Source organism: Triticum aestivum, chromosome 3A, assembly GCF_018294505.1.
Source record: "Triticum aestivum cultivar Chinese Spring chromosome 3A, IWGSC CS RefSeq v2.1, whole genome shotgun sequence".
Lineage (NCBI taxonomy): Eukaryota > Viridiplantae > Streptophyta > Magnoliopsida > Poales > Poaceae > Triticum > Triticum aestivum.
Window position 1 is genome coordinate 549,377,908 of NC_057800.1, and position 22,844 is coordinate 549,400,751.

The 22,844-nt window shown below is 50.0% G+C and overlaps 1 protein-coding gene across 1 annotated transcript; it reads right to left on the reverse strand.

Moving 5' to 3' along the window:
- Positions 1–16,562: 16,562 nt before the first annotated feature.
- On the reverse strand, positions 16,563–17,955 carry LOC123058600 (PLASMODESMATA CALLOSE-BINDING PROTEIN 3). Its single transcript, XM_044481306.1, has 4 exons — positions 17,672–17,955; positions 17,319–17,561; positions 17,154–17,187; positions 16,563–17,052 (listed from the first exon to the last, which is right to left on the reverse strand). Exons 1-4 carry the CDS (start codon positions 17,730–17,732, stop codon positions 16,800–16,802), a joined length of 591 nt encoding a protein of 196 aa, XP_044337241.1. The 5' UTR covers positions 17,733–17,955; the 3' UTR covers positions 16,563–16,799.
- Between the last annotated feature and the right edge of the window lie 4,889 nt (positions 17,956–22,844).

The window sequence follows — 22,844 nt, forward strand, 5'->3', positions numbered from 1 at the left end:
TGGACCAGTCAGATAAGGAGTTCTTTCCTGAGTTGTAAGGTGTGAAGTTAAGATTTGAAGCTCGACCACGGCAGAAGAAAGAGAAAGGACGAAAGTCGTCCCCTATGCCTTAGCCATAGGCTCTATACGATATGCCATGTTGTGTACCGCAATGTGCCTCGCCTCGTGTCTGGCAAGGGGGTATAAGAGTGATCTAGGAGTGGATCATTGGATAGCGGTCAAAAATTCTCCTTAGGAATAAGGAAATGTTTCTTGATTATGGAGGTGATGAAGAGTTCGGCGTAAAGGGTTACGTCGATGCAAGCTTTAACACCTATCCGGATGACTCTGGGTAGTAAATCACATACGTATAGTGGAGCAACCATTTGGAATAGGTCCAAGTGGAGCATAGTAGCAACATCTACAATATGAAATAGAGATTTGCGAAGAACACACGGATCTGAATGTTATAGACCCATTGACTGAAACCTCTCTCGTAAGCATAACATGATCAAACCCTAGAACTCATTGAGTGTTAATCACATGGTGATGTGAACTAGATTATTGACTCTAGTAAACTCTTTGGGTGTTAGTCACATGGCGATGTGAACTATGAGTGTTGATCACATGGCGATGTGAACTAGATTATTGACTCTAGTGCAAGTGGGAGACTGCTGGAAATATGCCCTAGAGGCAATAATAAAATGGTTATTCTTATATTTCCTTGTTCACGATAATTTTCTACTGTTCATGCTATAATTGTATTAACCGGAAACCGTAATACATGTGTGAATACATAGACCACAACATGTCCCTAGTAAGCCTCTAGTTTACTAGCTCGTTGATCAATAGATGGTTACGGTTTCCTGACCATGGACATTGGATGTCGTTGATAACGGGATCATATCATTAGGAGAATGATGTGATGGACAAGACCCAATCCTAAGCATAGCACAAGATCATGTAGTTCGTTTGCTAGAGCTTTTCTAATGTCAAGTATCATTTCCTTAGACCATGAGATTGTGCAACTCCAGGATACTGTAGGAGTGCTTTGGGTGTATCAAACATCACAACGTAACTGGGTGGCTATAAAGGTGCACTACAGGTATCTCCGAAAGTGTCTGTTGGGTTGGCACGAATCGAGACTGGGATTTGTCACTCCGTGTCGGTGTCAAAACCGGCGGATCTCGGGTAGGTGGTCCCGAACTGTGCGTCTAAGGCGGATGGTAATAGGAGGCAGGGGACACGATGTTTTACCCAGGTTCGGGCCCTCTTGATGGAGGTAAAACCCTACGTCCTGCTTGATTTATTCTTGATGATATGGGTATTACAAGAGTTGATCTACCACGAGATCGAAGAGGCTAAAGCCTAGAAGCTAGCCTATGGTATGATTGTATGTTGTCCTACGGACTAAAACCCTCCGGTTTATATAGACACCGGAGGGGGCTAGGGTTACACAAGGTCGGTTACAAAGGAGGAGATATACATATCTGTATTGCCTAATCTTGCCTTCCATGCCAAGTAGAGTCCCATCCGGACACGAGACGAAGTCTTCAATCTTGTATCTTCATAGTGCAACAGTCCGTCCAAAGGATATAGTCCGGCTGTCCGGAGACCCCCTAATCCAGGAATCCCTCAGTAGCCCCCGAACCAGGCTTCAATGACGATGAGTCCGACGTGCAGTGTTGTCTTCGGCATTGCAAGGCGGGTTCTTCTCCATATTTCGAGCGTTTGTAAAGCAGTGTCCGATCCCATAAATGTTCGGACCTCTTGGCTTTTGTGCCCAATAAGGGCTATCTCCCGCGCGTCGAATGAATACGAGGCGCCAGGGCGTTTTTACATTCGCCCCCCTAGCTAGATAAATAAATTGTCTATTAAAGGGATGTGGATTCTTAGATCCGATCCATACCATCCTCCCCCAGCGAGAATCCATCAGAGCGCGTTTCGGAAAGATCCATTCCAGCATGGACGACCTCCGCAGCTCCTCCTCCTGCCCCCGTAGCCCTAAGTCTGGTGATTGGGAGAGGTGTTCAGTCCCGCACAGTCGATTGGTCGAACTGCAGACTAAGGGATTTCTCCCTCCGGCGTATATGGTGCCCGTTCGAGCCGGGCTTGCCACCTACAATGGCGGGGAGCAACGGAGAGCTTTCTCTGTCCCTCCATGGGGGAACGGGTCTGCCTTGTTCCTTATTTACTAAGGGGACTCGGATTTCCAATTCATCCGTTCCTCCGCGGGCTCCTGGAGTTCTACGGCCTCCAATTACACAATCTCACCCCTGCCTCCATTCTACATATCGCCGGCTATGTTGCTCTCTGCGAGTTGTTCCTGGGTTGCGAGGCTCACTTCGAGCTGTGGAAAAGGCTATTTTGCCTCGTCCCTCGCATACAGAGGAGATCACTTTATCAAGTGGGCGGAGCCGAAATATGGCGCATCGCCGATACCGGATACCTGTCCGGTACCCCGAAGAACTCGTCCGAAGACTGGCCTTCAGAATGGTTTTATATGGAGGACATTCCCCTTCCGGACCCTGTTCGGCAGGGTCTTTCTGAGTTCAATAATGCTCCTCTGAAGAAGCGCCGAAGTTGGCATCCAGAGAGCCCCCAGGCGGAAGACAACAGAGAAGTCCTCTATCTGATGAACCGGATCAAAGCACTGGCTCAATCAGGATTGACAGTAATCAAAGTTATGTCAATTTGCATAATGCGGGGAGTGCAGCCACTTCAATATCATGGGTACCCCTTGTGGTGTTATAACGGGGCGGATGACGCCACCCGCTGCGGACGTAAGGGTCCGGACAATGCTGCCGCTCTAGCAAAAATTTTGTCCGAACTGTTCAAGGGTGAGGAAGAGGAGTTCACCCGCATCAAGCCACGGGATGGATTCTCCATGTACAATCCTCCAAGCTGGGTAAGTTATATCTCCCTGCTCCCAATTTTCCCGCATTCTTTGTCGTAAGTATTCATCTTGCCACTTTGCGGCAGGAACTGTGAAAAGCCATAAAGGAGGTCAGCAGCCCTTCTCCACAACCAGAGGACCCCAACCGGGCCCTCGACTCTGGACTTCAAGAAGATTCGGTTATATTCGTGGAGCTGATAGACTGGCAGTTCTATCAATTAAGCTGCGACGATGCCATGGTGGCCATTACGGCCGACTATCCTGGACTGCTCCCTGCATCGCAAGTAAGAAAAGCCAAAAATCCCAACTCCAAAACTAGGATCCCCTTTTAGGCACTTCACCCACCATATACACATGGCATTTTTATAGGGAAGGCATTCGGGACGCCCTGCCGAACCCGCAACAACGTGCCAACAGGAGGCACCGAGGCCGGGTAGGCCAAAAAGGAAGGCGGTCAGGACGGAGACGCCGGCGCAAAGGTATAACAAACCATGCTCCATGGTTGTCATCTTTCTCGAAATGTAATGACGCCCGTGTTTCTTTAACAGAAAAAACGCTCACCAGAATATGTCCGACGATGTTGCCAATCACGCGTCCACCAGTCGGGCGCCAGGACCGGACATGGAGGCAGAAGCCGATATGGGGCAGGCGCCGGATAATCCCCCTACAGAGGATGCGGATAGATTATCCGCTACAAACTCAGAAGTGGAAAGCGCCATGAATCATAGGCGCCGCCGGACCGTACTCCGTGACGCTTGTTTCTCACCAGAGGCGTTTGATGCCTTTAATTCTGGAGAGGCGTACCTCCGTGCCGCTCAAGATGGTCTAGCCAGAGCCACGGATCAGTATGTAAAGGATGTACGGGTGAGTAAATCTGGTGATTTATATGTATCAGTAGCCCCTGAGACTTGAAACAGTTAGCAGAACTGATTTAAGGATCATCTTTATTATGCAGGTTCTTACAGAGAAGAATACTAGGCTGTCACAGGAGCTGGAGGAATGCAAGACCCAACTGCGGGCTGCTGTGGCCGCATTGCAGGAACCAAAAAAGTCACCTGCTAGTAACATTTACTTTAAAGAATGATGGTTACCATATAACGTGCGGCATGACTCCAGATCTAACAACAGATGTTGCAGATGAATCCGGAGAGAATCCGGAGGACCAGCATGTTATGTGACAGCTAGAGGCTGGCAAACGCATGCTGACTGAGGTTAGGCGGGAGAAAAACAATCTCCAAGATGCCAATATTAAGCTGAGCATGGAACTAAAAGACGTTCGGGGCCATCTTGCAGACTCCGAGAAGGAGAATAAGCGGCTTCGGCGCGGCATTTTCAGTAAGTGCTTGAACGAATCCTTTTAAAGGAGTTCGGCGAAGAAGCCGACTAACAGCGTTATGTCTGTAGGTATGCTGATGGGTCGTCCCGCTGAGGAGATGCCCGGGTCTGTGGGTGATCTTCTGTCCGAGCTGTCACATCTGCACGAACAAGTTCAGCAGGTGATGTAGGGTGTTGCCCAGGCCTTGTGTCCGTCCGTCTCCCTGCTAGAGGGTGTTGCAGAGCTTGCGGAGAAGCTCAAGGGAGCACGACGGTGCTTTCGATTATGGAAGATATCAGCCTGCCGACAGGGTGCCGGAGAAGCCTGGGCCATGGTGAAGACGCGGTATACCAAGGCAGACCCAAATCACATGGCCGAGGTCGGACCTGTGGGGCCTGACGGAAAAGAGGTCCCCGTTAGCTTAGTTTATGGGCAAGTAGAATTAGCCGCAAAGTATTCCCAACAGGATTATAAGCTAGACCGCCTGTTGGATGGTATAGAAGAGGAATTTAGTCAGTCTGCATGACTATGTAATTAAAGTGAGATGTATAATGCCTTCTAGCCGGATTGTAGATCATTTGTCGTTGCGGACCTTTTCGCTTCAACCTCTGGGCCCAATAGTCCGGAGTGTATCCGAATACCCGCTCAGTTATATAAGAACTGGGGTATGCGTGGAGACCAGGCGTAGGGGTCATTAGTGCTTTATCAGACAAGTGCCCAACTAGTTATGTTATATTACATGGGTAGTAAGAAACATCTTCCAGGGAGAATAGTTCCGTTAAGGGTTCCTTTCCCTGGGTAAGCATGCCCTAAAATGCATGTCCGGACTGCGATAGGAAACGCAGGAAAAACATCTAGGGGCAGATATGGACAATAAATAAAAATCATCTTTTGTTCACCGACCGAATATTCCCTTAAGAACGCTAGCTTTCAGCTTCACCCAGTCTGAGGTACACATCCGGCTGACCCGACAGTAACAATCGCATAGGTGCTCCCCTTATGCCCTAGCCGAATTAATGGGAATGTAGGGCATAAATACAAGAGCCAGGCAACCCAGCTTTGCCAAAACTTAAGTCATATCGATGCATATAATGGTGAAAAAAGGTACATGCGGAAGTATAACACATGTGTTGGGCATGAGGCCCAGATAAATAATTTAAGCTTCTGTGAAAGAAGCCCCCAGGTATGAAGAGTGCGGCTAGCGCATCTGTAATGTGCAAGTGAGGCACAAGGTGACCCTTGAAGGCCTAGAGAAATAATAAAAGAAAGAAAGAAAGAGAAACAAGACAGATAATTCATATGCAAAAAAATGGACAAAGGGAGGGGACTAACATAGAGTCCGGTGCTAGGCGTAGAATCTTCGGAGCCTGGCCGCGTTCCATGGGTTCGGCTCGAGTCGACTAGTCGATGCATCCCGCAGTCGGTACGCTCCACCGGTCAGAACTTGGTCAATAATGAAGGGACCTTCCCATTTGGGCTCGAGCTTGTTCTTTTTCTTATCCGGCAGGCGTAGAACTAGTTCGCCAACATTATAAGTTTTGGCCCGTACTTCTCTGCTTTGGTATCTGCGAGCCTGTTGCTGATAAAATGCGGGACGGGCTTTGGCTACATCGCGCTCCTCCTCCAAGGTGTCCAGACTGTCCTGCCGATCGAGCTTGGCTTCTCTTTCTTCGTACATGCACACTCAAGGTGAGTCATGAATTATGTCACAGGGCAAGACTGCCTCTGTGCCGTACACCATAAAGAAGGGTGTATATCTGGTACTACGATTCGGCGTGGTCCGCAACCCCCAGGGTATGGAGTCGAGCTCCTCTACCCAGTGCGTGTTAGACTCCGTTAAGGAACGCACCAATCTGGGTTTAATGCCGCTCATTATAAGACCGTTTGCTCGCTCGACTTGACTGTTGGTTTGTGGGTGATAGACTAGAGCATAATCGAGCTTGATGCCCATTTTGCTGCACCAGAGTTTTACCTCGTCGGCCGTGAAGTTCATGCCATTATCAGTGATGATGTTGTGGGGGACGCCATAACGGTGTACAACCCTGGATATGAAGTCTATCACCGGTCCGAATTCGACTGTTTTAACAGGTTTGGCCTCTATCCATTTGGTGAATTTATCCACCATGACCAATAAGTATTTTTTTCTTGTGGGTTCCCCCTTTAAGGGGTCCAACATGTCAAGCCCCCAGACCGCAAAGGGCCATGTAATGGGGATTGTTTGGAGGGTGGTGGGTGGCATGTGGCTTTGATTTGCAAAGAGCTGGCAACCGGCGCAATGTTGTACCAAGTCCTGTGCATCTGCCCGAGCCGTTAGCCAATAGAATCCTGTACGGAAGGCCTTGCTTACAAGAGCCCGGGCTGCAGCGTGATGACCGTCGAGTCCGGCGTGAATTTCTGCCAAAAGATTCCGCCCTTCCTCTTCGGAGATGCACCTTTGAAGGACTCCGGTAGTGCTTTTTTTGTACAATTCTCCCTCATGGACCCTGTAGGCCTTGGATCGCCGCACTATGCAGCATGCCTCATTTTGGTCCTCCGGAAGTTCCTATCTAGTTAGGTAGGCCAGGAATGGTTATGTCCACGGGGCAATAATGGCCATTATTTCGTGGGCTGAAGGTGTTATTCCGGTGGCGGAGCCTCCGATTGTGTCAGAGAGTTCAGTATCGGGTATTTTGGCCGGGTCTGGACTGTTGTTACCGGTGTCCCCTTCCCATACTACGGATGGTTTGAACAGCCTTTCCAAAAATATGTTGGGGGGGGGACCGCATCGCGTTTTGCGCTGATGTGGGCGAGGATATCCGCCGCCTGATTGTTTTCTCGAGCCACATGCTGAAATTCGAGCCCCTCGAACCGAGCTGACATTTTTAGGACGGCGTTTCGATAGGCCACCATTTTCAGATCCTTGGCATCAAAGTCTCCATTTATTTGGGATATTGCGAGGTTTGAATCCCCACGCACCTCCAGGCGTTGAATGCCCATGGAGACTGCCATCCGAAGACCATGCAACAGAGCTTCGTATTCGGCTGCATTGTTGGAGTCTGTATACAATATTTGCAGTACATACTGAACGGTATCTCCGGTTGGGGACGTCAGGATGACGCCAACCCCTAGACCAGCTAGCATTTTAGAACCGTCAAAGTGCATGATCCAATTGGAGTATGCGCCGTACTCTTTAGGGAGTTCGGCCTCCGTCCATTCGGCGACGAAGTCGGCCAATACTTGCGACTTGATGGCTCGTCGAGGTTTGTATGTTACATCGAATGGGAGGAGCTCAATGGCCCATTTGGCAATCTGGCCCGTAGCGTCGCAGTTGTTTATAATATCATTAAGTGGTACTTCCGAGGCTACCGTAATCGAACACTCTTGAAAGTAGTATCGCAGCTTCCGCGATGCCATGAATATCGCATATGCTATCTTTTGATAATGTGGGTACCGTGATTTGCATGGAGTGAGGACAGTGGATACATAGTATACTGGCTTTTGAAGAGGGAATTTATGTCCGTCTGCTTCCCATTCGACAACGAGCACCGCGCTTACAACTTGATGAGTTGCCGCAATGTATAGCAGCATTGGTTCGCCGATGTTTGGCGCGGCCAGGATTGGGTTGGTTGCCAAAATGGACTTTATTTCTTCCAATCCGGCTGTGGCCACATCCGTCCACTCGAAGTGTTTGGTGCGCCGAAGGAGGCGATAAAGGGGTAAAGCCTTTTCTCCTAAGCGGGAGATAAAGCGGCTTAGAGCCGCCACACATCTAGTTAACTTCTGGATTTGTTTGAGGTCCGTTGGGGTAGCCAACTGTGACAAAGCTCAGATTTTGGCCGGATTAGCTTCAATACCTCTACTGGAGACAATGAAACCCAGGAGCTTTCCGGCTGGTATGCCAAAAACGCATTTTTCTGGATTGAGCTTGATGTCGTATGTTCGGAGGTTGTCGAATGTGAGCCTCAAGTCGTCTATCAAAGAGTCGACGTGTTTGGTTTTGACGACCACATCGTCTACGTATGCCTCTACTGTTTTGCCGATTTGTTTCTCCAGACATGTTTGAATCATGCGCTGATATGTTGTGCCGACGTTTTTGGGCCCAAAAGGCATTGTGTTAAAACAGAAGGGACCATATGGTGTGATGAATGCTGTTGCGTCTTGGTCAGACTCCGCCATCTTGATTTGGTGGTAACCGGAGTATGTGTCGAGGAAACACAATGACTCATGTCCTGCGGTAGCATCAATGATTTGATCGATGCGTGGGAGGGGGAAGGGATCCTTTGGGCAAGCTTTATTGAGGTCTTTGAAATCGACACAAAGGCGCAAGGATTTGTCCTTCGTTGGTACCATCACCAGGTTTGCTAGCCAGTCCGGGTGTTTTATTTCTCTGATGAATCCGGCCTCCAATAACTTGGCTAGTTCCTCTCCCATGGCCTGTCTCTTAGGTTCGGAGAAACGCCAAAGAGCTTGCTTGACCAGCTTGAATCCCTTTAGGATATTGAGGCTATGCTCGGCCAGCCTGCGTGGGATTCCTGGCATGTCTGAGGGATGCCAGGCGAATATGTCCCAGTTCTCGCACAGGAACTCTCATAGTGCGGCGTCCACAGCGGGGTTTAATTGTGCCCCGATGGAGGCTGTTTTTGTAGGGTCCGTTGGGTGGACTTGGAATTTGACTATTTCATCCGCTGGTTTAAAAGAGGTGGACTTGGATCTCTTGTCGAATATCACGTCGTCCCTGTCCACTGTGGAGCGTAGCGTGGTTAATTCCTCGGCCGAGAGGGCTTCGGATAATGCCTCGAGGGCCAATGCGGCTGTTTTGTTTTCGGTGCGGAGTGCTATGTCCGGATCGCTGGCGAGAGTGATGATTCCGTTGGGCCCGGGCATTTTGAGCTTCATGTACCTGTAATGGGGTACGGCTTGGAAGATTGTGAACGCCTCCCGTCCTAAAAGAGCGTGATAACCACTGCTGAACGGGGCCACTTGGAATGTAATTTCTTTGGACCTGTAATTATCCGGCGTGCCGAATACCACATCTAGTGTGATTTTCCCAGCACAACGTGCTTCCCGACTGGGGATGATTCCTCTAAAGGTTGTGCTACTTTGCTCAATGCGGTTCCAGTTTATTTCCATCTTTTGAAGAGTTTCCTCATAGATGAGGTTTAATCCGCTGCCGCCGTCCATGAGTACTTTGGTGAGTCGAAAGCGTCCACGATTGGACTGAGGTTCATCACTGGCATTGAAGGTAATAACCGTGTCACTCCATGGATTTATCGCTGCTACGTGGCAGATTTCGGCCATGCTGCGGAGTGTTCGCTTGCGCCTATTATTTGACGTGAAGGTCTCAAACACTGTTAACACCGTATTGTTATCCACGGGATGGTGCTCTTTGGTATTTGGGAGAAGAAGATCCTCACCACTTTTGGCCACCTACCGGAGTATCCAACATGCTCTAAGGCTGTGCGTTGGTATTGTATCCGCTGTACTATGAATTTTGCAGGGTCCTTTGAACCATCCCTCCAGTACGGTTCCATGCCCTGTAGAGGGTTTTTGCTTTTTGGTAGTTGACCCGAGTGTATTGTGATAATGCACCCTTTTATTTTGGACTGGGTTTGTATTCGGGGCCGGATTATCCCAAAAGTTTGTTTCGGTTTTCCAGGCACTTTCCATCGCACAGTACTTTCATACTATGGATGCCAAGTCAGCGAAGCGTGTTATCTCACGGCGATTTATGGCGTTAAGGATTCCCTTGTCCGTGCAATTATTGCAGAAAAATAGGATTGCGTCTTCCTCACGACAGTCCTTAACCTTGTTCATCGCAAGGAGGAATCTGGCCCAATAGTGATGTACTGTTTCCTGGGGCTCTTGCCTGATGTGGGAAAGATCGCTTATGTTTGGGTGGGTGGGTGGAATTGAATCCGAACCCTTACCCGATCTGGGATCCAGGGGTCGAGGGGTTTCCAATTTTGGAAGTTCCGGTTCCGGGGTGTTACCCGATAATCCTGGCCCGCTGCCTGACTCTAAGTTCAGGGATTGGATGTTGTCCTCCCGCAAACGGGCGTCTGGCTCGGAGAGCTCGGGAATCCGGACATAGTTGGTTCTCAAGATAGAGGAGAGGTCACCACATTGTTCCTCCACCACTGCAATATGATGGGTGACCGGTGGAGAGTTAATCTCCCTTAGATCGGGTTTAAGCCCAATCCGATCATAGTCCGTAGCGACTCCCAAGGCGGCAATGCGATCCAAGAGCTCGTTCAAGGAGGCGAGCTCCATTGGATCCATCTGTTCGGCGAGTGCCGATTTGACGTGGAGGCTGTTTTCGATGACCCAACAAGTCATCGTCGGCGCGGCGGCCGAACAGGCGGTCATGACGAAACCGCCTAGCCGGAGAGTTTGGCCGACAGCCAAAGCTCCCCCAACAGTAGTATCATCTTTAAAGACGAGACGGGACATCCTTCCTTCTGGCGACGGCAGAGAGGAACTCTCAATAAAAGCACCAATGTCGGTGTCAAAACCGGCGGATCTCGGGTAGGGGGTCCTGAACTGTGCGTCTAAGGCGGATGGTAACAGGAGGCAGGGGACACGATGTTTTACCCAGGTTCAGGCCCTCTTGATGGAGGTAAAACCCTACCTCCTGCTTGACTTATTCTTGATGATATGAGTATTACAAGATTTGATCTACCACGAGATCGGAGAGGCTAAACCCTAGAAGCTAGCCTATGGTATGACTGTCTGTTGTCCTACGGACTAAAACCCTCCGGTTTATATAGACACCGGAGGGGGCTAGGGTTACACAAGGTCGGTTACAAAGGAGGAGATATACATATCCGTATTCCCTAAGCTTGCCTTCCACGCCAAGTAGAGTCCCATCCGGACATGAGACGAAGTCTTCAATCTTGTATCTTCATAGTCCAACAGTCCGGCCAATGGATATAGTCCGGCTGTCTGGAGACCCCAACATGGTGCCTCCGCACTCCGCCTGGCGGCCGCTCACTACCTTCGGCTTGACATTAAAGGTCTTCAGCCATAAGCCGAAGTGGGGCTGGATGCGGAGGAAGGCCTCGCACACAACGATAAACACCGAGATATTGAGGATGAAGTTCGGGGCCAGATCGTGGAAATCAAGGCCGTAGTAGAAATGAGCCCCCGGACGAATGGGTGGAGAGGGAATCCCAGTCCGCGGAGGAAATGGGTAAGGAACACTACCCTCTCATGGGGCCTAGGGGTGGGGATGAGCTGCCCCTCATCTGGGAGCTGGTGCATGATGTCGTCGGATAGGTATCCGGCTCTCCTCAGCTTCTTGATGTGTTCCTCCATAACGGAGGAGACCATCCACCTGCCTCCCACTCCGGACATGGTTGGAGAGGGTTGTGGTGGGAAGTGCGGACTTGGGCGCTGGAGAGGTATCTCCGGGCCCACTCGGTAATGCATCATCATAATGAGCTCAATGTGACTAAGGAGTTAGCCATGGGATCATGCGTTACGTAACGAGTAAAGAGACTTGCCGGTAACGAGATTGAACGAGGTATGGGGATACCGGCGATCGAATCTCGGGCAAGTAACATACTGATGGACAAAGGGAATTGTATACGGGATTGACTGAATCCTCGACGTCGTGGTTCATCCGATGAGATCATCGTGTAACAGGTGGGAGCCAACATGGGTATCCAGACCCCGCTGTTGGTTATTGGCTGGAGAGATGTCTCGGTCATGTATGCATTGAAGGAAATATGCCCTAGAGGCAATAATAAAGTTGTTATTTACATTTCCTTATATCATGATAAATGTTTATTATTCATGCTAGAATTGTATTAACAGGAAACTTAGTACATGTGTGAATACATAGACAAAACAGAGTGTCCCTAGTATGCCTCTACTTGACTAGCTCGTTAATCAAAGATGGCTAAATTTCCGGACCATGGACATGTGTTGTCATTTGATGAACGGGATCACATCATTAGAGAATGATGTGATGTACAAGACCCATCCGTTAGCTTAGCATAAATGATCATTTAGTTTTATTTCTATTGCTTTCATCATGACTTATACATGTTCCTTTGACTATGAGATTAGACAATTCCCGAATATCGAAGGAACACCTTGTGTGCAATCAAACGTCACAACGTAACTGGGTGATTATAAAGATGCTCTACAGGTGTCTCCAATGGTGTTTGTTGAGTTGGCATAGATCGAGATTAGGATTTGTCACTCCAATTGTCGGAGAGGTATCTCTAGGCCCTCTCGGTAATGCACATCACTATAAGCCTTGCAAGCAATGTGACTAATGAGTTAGTTACGGTATGTTGCATTACAGAACGAGTAAAGATACTTGGCGGTAACGAGATTGAACTAGGTATGGTGATACCGACGATCGAATCTCGGGCAAGTAACATACCGATGACAAAGGGAACAACGTATGTTGTTATGCGGTTTGACCGATAAAGATCTTCGTAGAATATGTAGGAGACAATATGAGCATCCAGGTTCCGCTATTGGTTATTGACTGGAGATGTGTCTCGGTCATGTCTACATAGTTCTCGAACCCGTAGGGTCCGCACTCTTAACGTTCGATGACGATTTGTATTATGAGTTATGTGATTTTATGTATCGAAGGTTGTTCGGAGTCCCTGATGAGATCACGAACATGACGAGGAGTCTCGAAATGGTCGAGACATAAAGATTGATATATTAGAAGGCTATATTCGGACATCGAAAATGTTCCGAGTGACTCGGGTATTTTTCGGAGTACCAGAGAGTTACAGTAATTCGTCGGGGGAATTAGTGGGCCTTAATGGGCCATACGGGAAAGGAGAGAAGGGCCTCAAGGGTCCCCCCCCCATGGCAAGTCCGAATTGGACTAGGGAGGGGGCAGCGCCCCCCTCTCTTTCCTTCTCCCTCTCCTACTCCTTCCCTCTCTCCCCTCTTGGAAAAGGAAGGGGACTCCAACTAGGATTGGGAATCCTAGTTGGACTCCTCCTATAGGCGCGCCCCTCCTAGGCCGGCCTCCTCCTCCTCCCTCCTTTATATACGTGGGCAGGGGCACCCCAAAAGCACTCCAAGATTTGTCTTAGTCGTGTGCGGTGCCCCCCTCCACAGTTACACACCTCGGTCATATCGTCGTAGTGCTTAGGCGAAGCCCTGCACCGATAACTTCATCATCACCGTCACCACGCTGTCGTGCTAACGGAAATCTCCTTTGGCCTCAACTGGATCAAGAGCCCGAGGGACATCATCGAGCTGAACGCGTGCTGAACAGCGGAGGTGCCGTACGTTCGGTACTTGGATCAGTTGGATCACGAAGACGTTCGACTACATCAACCGCGTTACTAAACGCTTCCGCTTTCGGTCTACAAGGGTACATAGACACACTCTCCACTCTCGTTGCTATGCATCTCCTAGATAGATCTTGCGTGATCGTAGGTAAATGTTTGAAATACTGCGTTCCCCAACATGCATGGTTCCCGAACCCGTAGGGTCTACACACTTAAGGTTTGGTGATGCTAGAGTTGTAATGGGAATAGTATGTGGTTACCGAAGGTTGTTCGGAGTCCCGGATGAGATCCCGGACATGACGAGGAACTCCGGAATGGTCCGGAGGTGAAGATTGATATATTGGACGAAGGGTATTGGAGTCCAGGATTGTTCTGGGAGTACCGGGTGACGACCAACGTGACCGAAAGGAGTTCCGGAGGCCCCGACAAGAGTTGGGGGGCCTTATTGGCCAAGGGGAGGGGGAACACCAGCCCACTAAGGGGTTGTGTGCCCCTCCCACCCCATCTCACATAATCTGGAGAGGTGGGGGCGCCTCCCCTAGGGCAGCCGCCCCTCCCGGCTTGGGGGCAAGTTTCCTAGGGGTGGGGGCGCCCAAACCCATCTAGGGTTTCCCCTGTGGCCGCCGCCCCTCCCCTAGGGAAACCCTAGGGCGCCTCCTCCTCCCCCCTTCCCCCTACATATAGTGAGGGAGAGAGAGGGCAGCCGCACCCCTTCCCTGGCGCAGCCCCTCCTTCCTCCAGCACCTCCTCCTCCTCCGTAGTGCTTAGCGAAGCTCTGCCGGAGAGCCACGAGCTCGACCGCCACCATGCCGTCGTGCTGCCGAAGTTCTCCCTCAACTTCTCCTCTCGCCTTGCTGGATCAATAAGGAGGAGACGTTCTCGGGTTGTACGTGTGTTGAACACGGAGGCGCCGTCCATTCGGCGTTTGGATCGGATCTTCCGCAATTTGAATCGCCACGAGTACGACTCCATCAGTCGTGTTCTTGTAATGCTTCCGCTTAGCGATCTTCAAGGGTATGAAGATGCACTTCTTTCTCTCGTTGCTAGCATCTCCTAGATTGATCTTGGTGACACGTAGGAAAATTTTGAATTATTACTACGTTCCCCACCAACGGCCGCTTAGAGCATCTCCACTCGGGACCCCAAGACGCCCCCCAAGCACCTTTTTTTAGCATCGTTGGTAAAAAAGGTCTCATCCATGCCCTCAAGACGTTGTTTTGCGTCGGATTTAGGCAAAACTAGCCCCGGCGACCCCAGGCCACACCCAGGGAGCCGGGGGTCGTCGTAGGCGCCGGCGCTACTATTTGCATGCAACAGGCCCACTATCAGCCTCCCATTCCCTCTCTCTCCTTCCTCTCTCTCTCTCTCTTGCATGCAACAAGCCCACTCACGTGCATGCCTCTCACCCACTTCATCTCTTTTTCCTCTCATCTCTCTTGTCTTCTAGTGTTGGGTGGGGGCACGGTTGAACCCCCCCCCCCCCCCCCCCGCCAAAATTTTTGCTGGCATGAACCCAACCGGCTGAAAAAGTGGCTTCTGGGGAGCGAACGAGTGGAGATGCTCTTAACATTTTTTTTCTTCGTGCCTATAGAAACCGTGTGTGTGCAGTGATTGATCGATGGCTAGTTTAGCGCCTATCGCTAACCCTCGGCGTCGGGTTAAGAGCATCTACAGCCATGCGCTATAAACTGGCTTCAAACGCTTCGGCGGTCCGTCCGGTCACTGACCGGTCATCATTTTTTTATCCAGACGGACCCCTCAAACGGGTCTTAAATGCCCGGGCTGACCGGCACCTCTCATATTCAGCCCAAATATGGGGCGGATATGAGGCATCCGGGCGCGTCTGCCACGTCGGTCTGACGACGGTGTCCACGCGATAATGCCCGGAAACCCGGCGGTCCAATGGACGCCGCGTCCGTCGCCGTGGTGTGAACACCGCATGGCGCCGCTCCGGCTCGCCGCACGAAACCATAGTTGGCCATGGTCTGGAGGAAGATCACCTACTACGCAATGCTCACACCGGAGCGCGGAAGATCCGGGCGAGATAGGCTGCGCGCGCCGCCTGCATCGTTGTCGGGCTGCCTCCGGACTCGCCGGAGCTAGAGGAGGAGGATCAGCAGCTGGGAAAAGAGGAGGGGGAGGAACTGGCTCCGATGAAGGTGGAGGAGGCGGAGCAGCCGGAGTCGGAGCTGCTGGGCTTCAACATGAAGCAGGCGGAGGCGGAGTTCGTCATCGCCCAATCGGAGAAGATGGCGGAGCAGCAGACCATCCTAGAGTCCATCTAGGCCAACCGGGCGTTCCTCCGGCAGGAGCAGGCGGCGTCCGACGCGCTCTTCGCCGAAGTCGACGCGGAGATAGAGGCGGAGGAGGCCGGAGAGGAGCAGCCGGGGGAACCAGAGCTGCAGCTGCTGCCCATGCTGCCGGAGCCGGGCACGGAGATCGTCGACATCTCCGATGACGAGTAGATAGGTGATCAACGTAGTACATATGTTTATTTAGTTTGCATGTCTTTGTATGGATTTGAGGATGTAATATGAGATGTCCGGATGCAACTATTAAAATTTGAGGCGTGTCTGATCACTGCATGTATGTGGACGCGCACGGGCGTGCCCACGGACGTTTAGGGAACCTATTTGACATATCCGACTATAGATGTTCTGATAGGCGCTTCACAGTTTTTTCTTTAAATATCTTTTCCTCTTTAAGCGCCTACACAAGGCCTCTCAATGGAGATGCTCTGAGTAATTTTGGACATCATGTCTGGTTCGTGCACCACCTCGACTGAAACTTAATTAAGTTTCAATCTTAGCAATCCCGTTTTGGATACTCTCTTCTTCCATCTATATAGGGCTTAATATGTTTTTCAAGGCTAACTTTGACTAAATGTTAGAGCAATAATATATGACATGTAACTTACACAAAGCATATCGTTAAATTTGTATGTAAAAGGAGCTTTCAATGATATAATTTTTACATTATATATTTCATGTAGTATTAATTTTGTGAATAGTCAAAGGCGGTCTTGAAAGACGGATTAGGTCTTATATAGATGGAAGGAGAGAGTATATAAAGTGAGCTTGGTTTTTTAAAAATGGCACAATAACATCATCCGCCAGGCAAAAAATGCAGTAACATCACATGCATGATGCAAATTGTTTCACGGGACACAGGTACGACATCGACATGAGGCAAAGAAATTAAACTCCATATACATGGACTAAAAGGGCATGAAAGACGTACACAGACAAACACTAGTAAAGCAGAACGACAGCCACATCTCCACCAAAGCAACAACGCACTGATTGAAGATGATTAAAAAGAATGCACTACGTTTCTCGCTGCTTCATGATCAACACCGCACCTAGAAAGCGAGGACGGAGGCCACGGCGACGCCGACGAGGCCGCGGACGCCAGCAAAAGCGGCCGCAGCGGCGGCAAAACCGCTGCTCTCCGGGCCTATGATGCTCGCCGTAGGGCCGGACGCGCTGCCGATCGGCGTGGTGAAGCTCCCTCCCATGCCGGGCGTAGCTGGGTTCGTCGAGCCCGGGGAAGAAGAGTTGGTGCCGGTGCCCGTGCCTGTCGCCGTGCCGTTCCCTGTGCTAGTCCCTGCAGCACTGCGCAATTTACATAGGGAAAATACGTCAGCTCATCATGCAATGATAAATGTTTGGTAAGTACTCGTTATGATTTGCCCGGGAACAAGGGATTATATTACCTTGCGGTTGCAGGGTATTTGCAGGTCCCCGAGCCTGCAGCAGTTACAAACACATATGCATGGTGAGGTGAGGTCGATAAAACTAAAAAAACATGCTGATCGTCCCTTTGCCAAAAAAACATGCTGATGGAGTTACAAGGGGCGGTGAGAAGGCACGGCACGTACTGGGGTCGGCGGAGGAGAGGGTGGCGGTGCCGCCGAAGTCGCAGGTGGCGCCCTTGGTCTGGCTGTTCCGCTGGTAGTAGCTGTTGACGGCGTAGGAGCAGTGCGCCGCCACCGAGTCGGGGCTGTGGCAGCTCCCTCCCGTGCCCACCGGCGCGCAGTCCGCGCCCTGCCCGCACGCGTAGTCCAGCGTCTCCTGCAGCGCCGTCTCGTTCGCGTCCGACCTGCACACGCACCACTCCGCCTCTGCATGCGCCCGAAACACGCGCACGCACACAACCGGCGTCACATACAGCTTCAGAGCCACTCACCACCGCGCCACAACAGCGAAATCCACGTAAGTATATCTCGCTCACCTGATCCCCTGATGGACACGGCCAGCAAGAGCAGCAGCAAGAACACCGGACTCCGCATCATAACGACCCCGCGCGCGTCACGGCCAAGTGTTCGTGGAGGGTTCGAGCTAGTGCGCGCTCTCTTCAGCTAGCTGGCTCGAGTTGAGTGTCCGACGTCGAGAGCTGCTGATGTGTGGGTACGCCAGAGAAGTAGTGCGGCGTGAGCTTTCCTCCGGCTATATGCTTTATATCGGCAGCCGGCCGGCCACGTCTTTTTCCTCTCCCCTCTCCTTTCCGCTCTTTCCGACCATTCCGCTGCGTGTCGACTTTGGGCCGAGCTGCCATGCATGTTTCTTAGGCGCGAAGTTTTGCGCTCGATCGCGAGCGCCATGTCCCACGGGACACCTGGTGGTTTCGGCGGGCTGCTCTAGCTAGCTAGGTCGGGTATGCGAGCCACCGTCGGCCAAAGTAAAAGCCAAGGAAGGTTGCAAAGTTGTGTGTGAGCTCTGTGGCATGTGCGGTGCTGTTCTTTTTTCGTAGTGGTAGTGCTTACCAGACCCAGAGGGCCCTTGTATTCTTTTCCGAGGGAAAAGAAGAAATGGCAAATTAAAGTTGTATATCAAGCTAATGATGGTATGGTTGATAGGTTCTTTTGTTGAAAAGAAGGGAGACAATATATCTTGCATATACTCTTACATATGACTTTTTACCTCCAATGTTTATTATTAGAGGGCGCGGACATGACTTTTTACCTCCAATGTTTATTATTAGAGGGCGCGGACAGAGGGCACAAGTTGATTCAGCTCACGCATCGCCCTGGTTTAGAGCTCACAAGTCACACCTCGTCCCAACCTCAAGCATTCCTTGGTATGCCATGTCAACACCTCGACGCAACAAATAGTCTATGTCTTGTTACGGTGTCAAATCTCTTCATTGTGTGTCAACTCAATGTAAGTGTAGGGATGTCCATGCAAAGCTATATCAATCATACGGTGGTATGGTTGGTACTACCTCCATCCTGGTTTATTGGTCCTCTTTGTAATTTATGTCAAATTTTAACTAAAGATTTAACTAATGGAATGTTAATGCATGTCAACAAAAGTTATATCATTGGATTCGTATTTGAACATAGTTTTCAATGATATAATTTTTGGTGACATGCATGAACATATTGCACAAAATACAATGGGTACCAATAAACCAGGACGGAGGTAGTACTTGGTAGATTATTTTGTGGCGGGGGGGGGGGGGGGGGACAACATTTCTTGCACATACTTGGTAGGTCTCACTTTATACCCCTAATACTTTATTATCAGAGGGCAGAGACTCCCCCTCCCCCCACATGGTCCGGCCATTGAGCTTGCACATCGCCCTGATCTACACCTCACACATCGTCCCACCTCAAGCTCATTCCTTGCTATGCCACCTCAACAAGTCGACACAACAAAGAGCCCATGCCTTGTTATGGTCTCGAACCTCTCTTCATCGCGCAGCAACTGGACGTCAAACCTCTCTTCATCGCGCATCAACTGGACGCCAAACCTCGTGCCTTGTTATGGTGTCAAACCTCATGCCTTGCTATGGTGTCAAACCTCATGCCAAAGAGGCTATGCCTTGTTAATTGCAAAAAAAAGCCCATGCCTTGTTATGGTGTCAAGCCTCTTCGCCGCGCATTTACTCGATGTCAAGTGTGGGAAGGTCGATGGTGAAGATATGTCAATTGTAGGATTGTATGGTTGATAGATTATTTTATGAAGAAGAGAAAGGGACAATATATCTTGCACATACTCGGTGAATCGTAATTTTACCATGATGTTTTATCCTAGGGTGAAGACAAGAGGCATTACCTGAACATTCATTCCATTGACGAACAGGCTCCGTCTATTAGGAGGCTGGTGGAATGATCTAACAAGATAATGGCAAAATGCAAGGAGGGAAAATGCACGACTATTGTTGCGATGTATATCATGTGGAACATACTGAAGATTCCCTTGGGGGGTGGGGGCGCTTGCGCTGTTGTTGTGGTTTTCATTCTAGCACATTGCAAGCCTCCACATCATCAATCGCATGCAAGTCCATCACATTGAATCTTTTCTAACACATGAAAAACCCTCTCCATCATCAAACACAAGCAAACCCTCCATGTCAATAGATTCTTTTACCTTTTACCTTTTAGCAACATATCATTTCCATTTCACAGTTTATTGCTAAAAATCTCACAGCAACGCACGGGGTGTTATCTAATTATTATAACAACACGCGTCTAGACATACAAACATCGGGTGACTGTTAGACAATGTTACATACATGTCACGATCCCAACCAGGAGGTGGTGTTCGGCTGGTGTTAGGTGTTAGGCATAGAGATAGATTTGGTTGTTAGAGTTTAAACATATTACAATTGTAACTATCTCTATCTCCTTATCTCCTCTCCAAGTAATCTCTCCTGAGATTCCCTCTCTGTACCGATCGTCCTGATCTCCTTGTATCGATCGTTGGGGTCGCGTCCCCCCTCTCCTTATAACGTGAATCACGTCCCTCGAGAGAGGCAAGACGTTTCCCGCTATCGCACATGGTAGTCAGAGCCTTCCTTTTCCCATCTGAAGCTTCTGTCGAATCCATCTAAGCCTAGCCATGTCTTCCTCCTCCGCCTCCGGTGCCTCCTCCTCAAACCTCAATAGCCAGGTCACGGAGAAGCTGTCCCGCACGAACTACGTGCTATGGCGAACACAGATCACCCCCCAACTGCGTGGCGCCGGCGTCTACGGCTACGTCGACGGCACCACACCGGAGCCGGCGAAACTCCTCATCACCACCAAAGACGGCAAGGAGACTTCATCACCCAACCCTCTCCACCCTGTATGGGTCCGGGAGGACCAGCAGGTCCTTAGCTTCCTGCTGGCCAACCTCACAAAGGAGGTTCTGGTGACGGTGACCACAGTCACCACGGCGAGCGCGCTCTGGACGACGCTCGCTACCATGTTCTCGTCGCACTCGGTGAGCCGCATCAACAACATCCGCACCTCCCTCATCAACGCGCAGAAGGGTAATCTCTCGGTTGCCTCTTACTTTGCTGCTATGCGCGGATATGCAGATGAACTAGCCGCGGCGGGCAAGGCCATCCAGGATGACGAACTAGTCTCCTACATCATCCACGGGCTAGACACCGATTACCAGCCTCTGGTATCTGCTCTCGATGCTCGTGTCACCCCCGTCACACTCGATGAACTCTACGCCATGCTCTCCAACTTCGACCAGCGCATGGCTCATTACCACGGGTCCGGCGGCGACGGCTTCAAATCTTCAGCCAACATGGCGTCGCGTGGGCGGGGTGGTGGCTCCCGTTCACGTGGCCCTCCTCACAACAAAGGGCGATCTGGTGGCGGCGGCGGCAGTGACCGTGGCTCCTCTCCTCAGCGCGCGGGCGGCAGAGGCCGTGGCTGTCGCGGTCGTGGCAGCGGCAACAGGACGCGCCCCGACACTCCACGATGCCAAATCTGCAGGAAACCTGGACACACAGCAAGGGATTGCTGGTACAGGTACGAAGAGGATGATGATGATTCCCAGGATGATGACAAGGTTGTTGCGGCGGCTGATGGGTCCTACGGCGTCGACACAAATTGGTACGTCGACAGTGGGGCCACAAACCACATCACCAATGAACTCGAGAAGGTGACCATGAAGGAAAAATATCGTGGCAAGGATCAAATCCACACTGCTAGCGGAGAAGGTATGAGTATATGTCATGTTGGTCACTCAATATTTCGTACCCCTAGACGTAAACTACACCTTAGAAATTTTTTGCATGTCCCTAGCACATAAAAATCTTCTTTCTGTTCATCGCATTGCCATCGATAATCATGTTTTTCTCGAGTTTCACCCTTTTTTCTTTTTGATCAAGAATCAGGCAACGAGGGAAATACTCTATCGCAGTAGATGTGTTCGAGGGCTCTATCCGTTGATTCCAGAGTTTAGAAGATTCAATAAACAAGCTTGTGGTGCTATCAAGCTTACGTCCACACGATGGCACGATCGTTTAGGACATGCCTTTTTTTCTTTAGTTGAAAAGTTGCTTAGGAAAAATAAGCTCCCGTTTGTTGGTGAGCGTCATGTTGAAACAATTTGTGATTCATGTCAACGAGCAAAAAGTCATCAATTACCATACCCCGTTTCTACTAGTGTTTCTATCAAACCTCTCCAACTTAATTTTTCTGATGTTTGGGGTCTAGCCCCACACTCTATTGGTAGACACACGTATTATGTCAGTTTTATTGATGACTACAGTAAATTCGATTGGATCTATCTTCTCAAACGAAGACCAGATGTGTTTCAAGTTTTCCAAAACTTTCAAGCTCTTGTTGAACGCAAGTTTGATAGCAAAATCATCGCTGTCCAATCAGACTAGGGGGGAGTACGAAAAGTTGAACTCCTTCTTCCAAAACCTTGGTATCTCTCACCAAGTATCATGCCCACATGCTCACCAGCAAAATGGCTCAGCTGAACGCAAGCATAGACACATCGTAGAGGTAGGTCTTGCCCTTTTGGCAGGAGCCTCCATGCCTCTGATCAGGTTTTGGGATGAAGCATTCCTCACTGATGTTCACATTATCAACATGCTACCCAGTCGTGTCATTAATAATGAAACTCCGGTAGAACGCCTCCTTCACACAAAACCAGATTACAAATCTCTTCGAGTCTTTGGGTGTGCATGTTGGCCAAACCTTCGTCCCTACAACAATCGCAAACTCATGTTTCGATCAAAACAGTGTGTCTTTCTAGGATACAGCGCCTAGCATAAAGGTGTAAAATGTCTCGATGTCTCCACTGGTCGCGTTTACATCTCACGTGACGTCATATTCGATGAAACCAAATTCCCATTTGCTGATCTTCACCCCAATGCTGGCGCTCTTCTTCGAAAAGAAATCCTTCTTCTGCCTTCCCATCTCACTAGTTTTGATCAAGGGGGGCAAAATATTGATGATCAATTATTGACTAACTCATCTAATGATCTGGATGAGCTTTGTGTTGATGATACAGGAGAAATCCATGAAGAAATTGTTGTTGAAAAAAATTCAGATGGACCATATTTTATGTGTCCTACCAGAGGAGACAGATCCTCCTCGGGATCCGTCCAGGGGCAGCAAATTAGATCTGCTCCGGGATCGCAGCCCAACGCAGGCGCAGGCGAGCGTGCA

Bases quoted from the DNA above. Each gene is read 5' to 3' on its own strand.
- LOC123058600 (XM_044481306.1), bottom strand. From the start codon at position 17,732: ATGATGCGGAGTCCGGTGTTCTTGCTGCTGCTCTTGCTGGCCGTGTCC. The intron at 17,188-17,318 runs GTACGTGCCGTG...TAACTGCTGCAG, and splicing joins CCTCTCCTCCGCCGACCCCA to GCTCGGGGACCTGCAAATAC. The intron at 17,053-17,153 runs GTAATATAATCC...TAAATTGCGCAG, and splicing joins AAATACCCTGCAACCGCAAG to TGCTGCAGGGACTAGCACAG.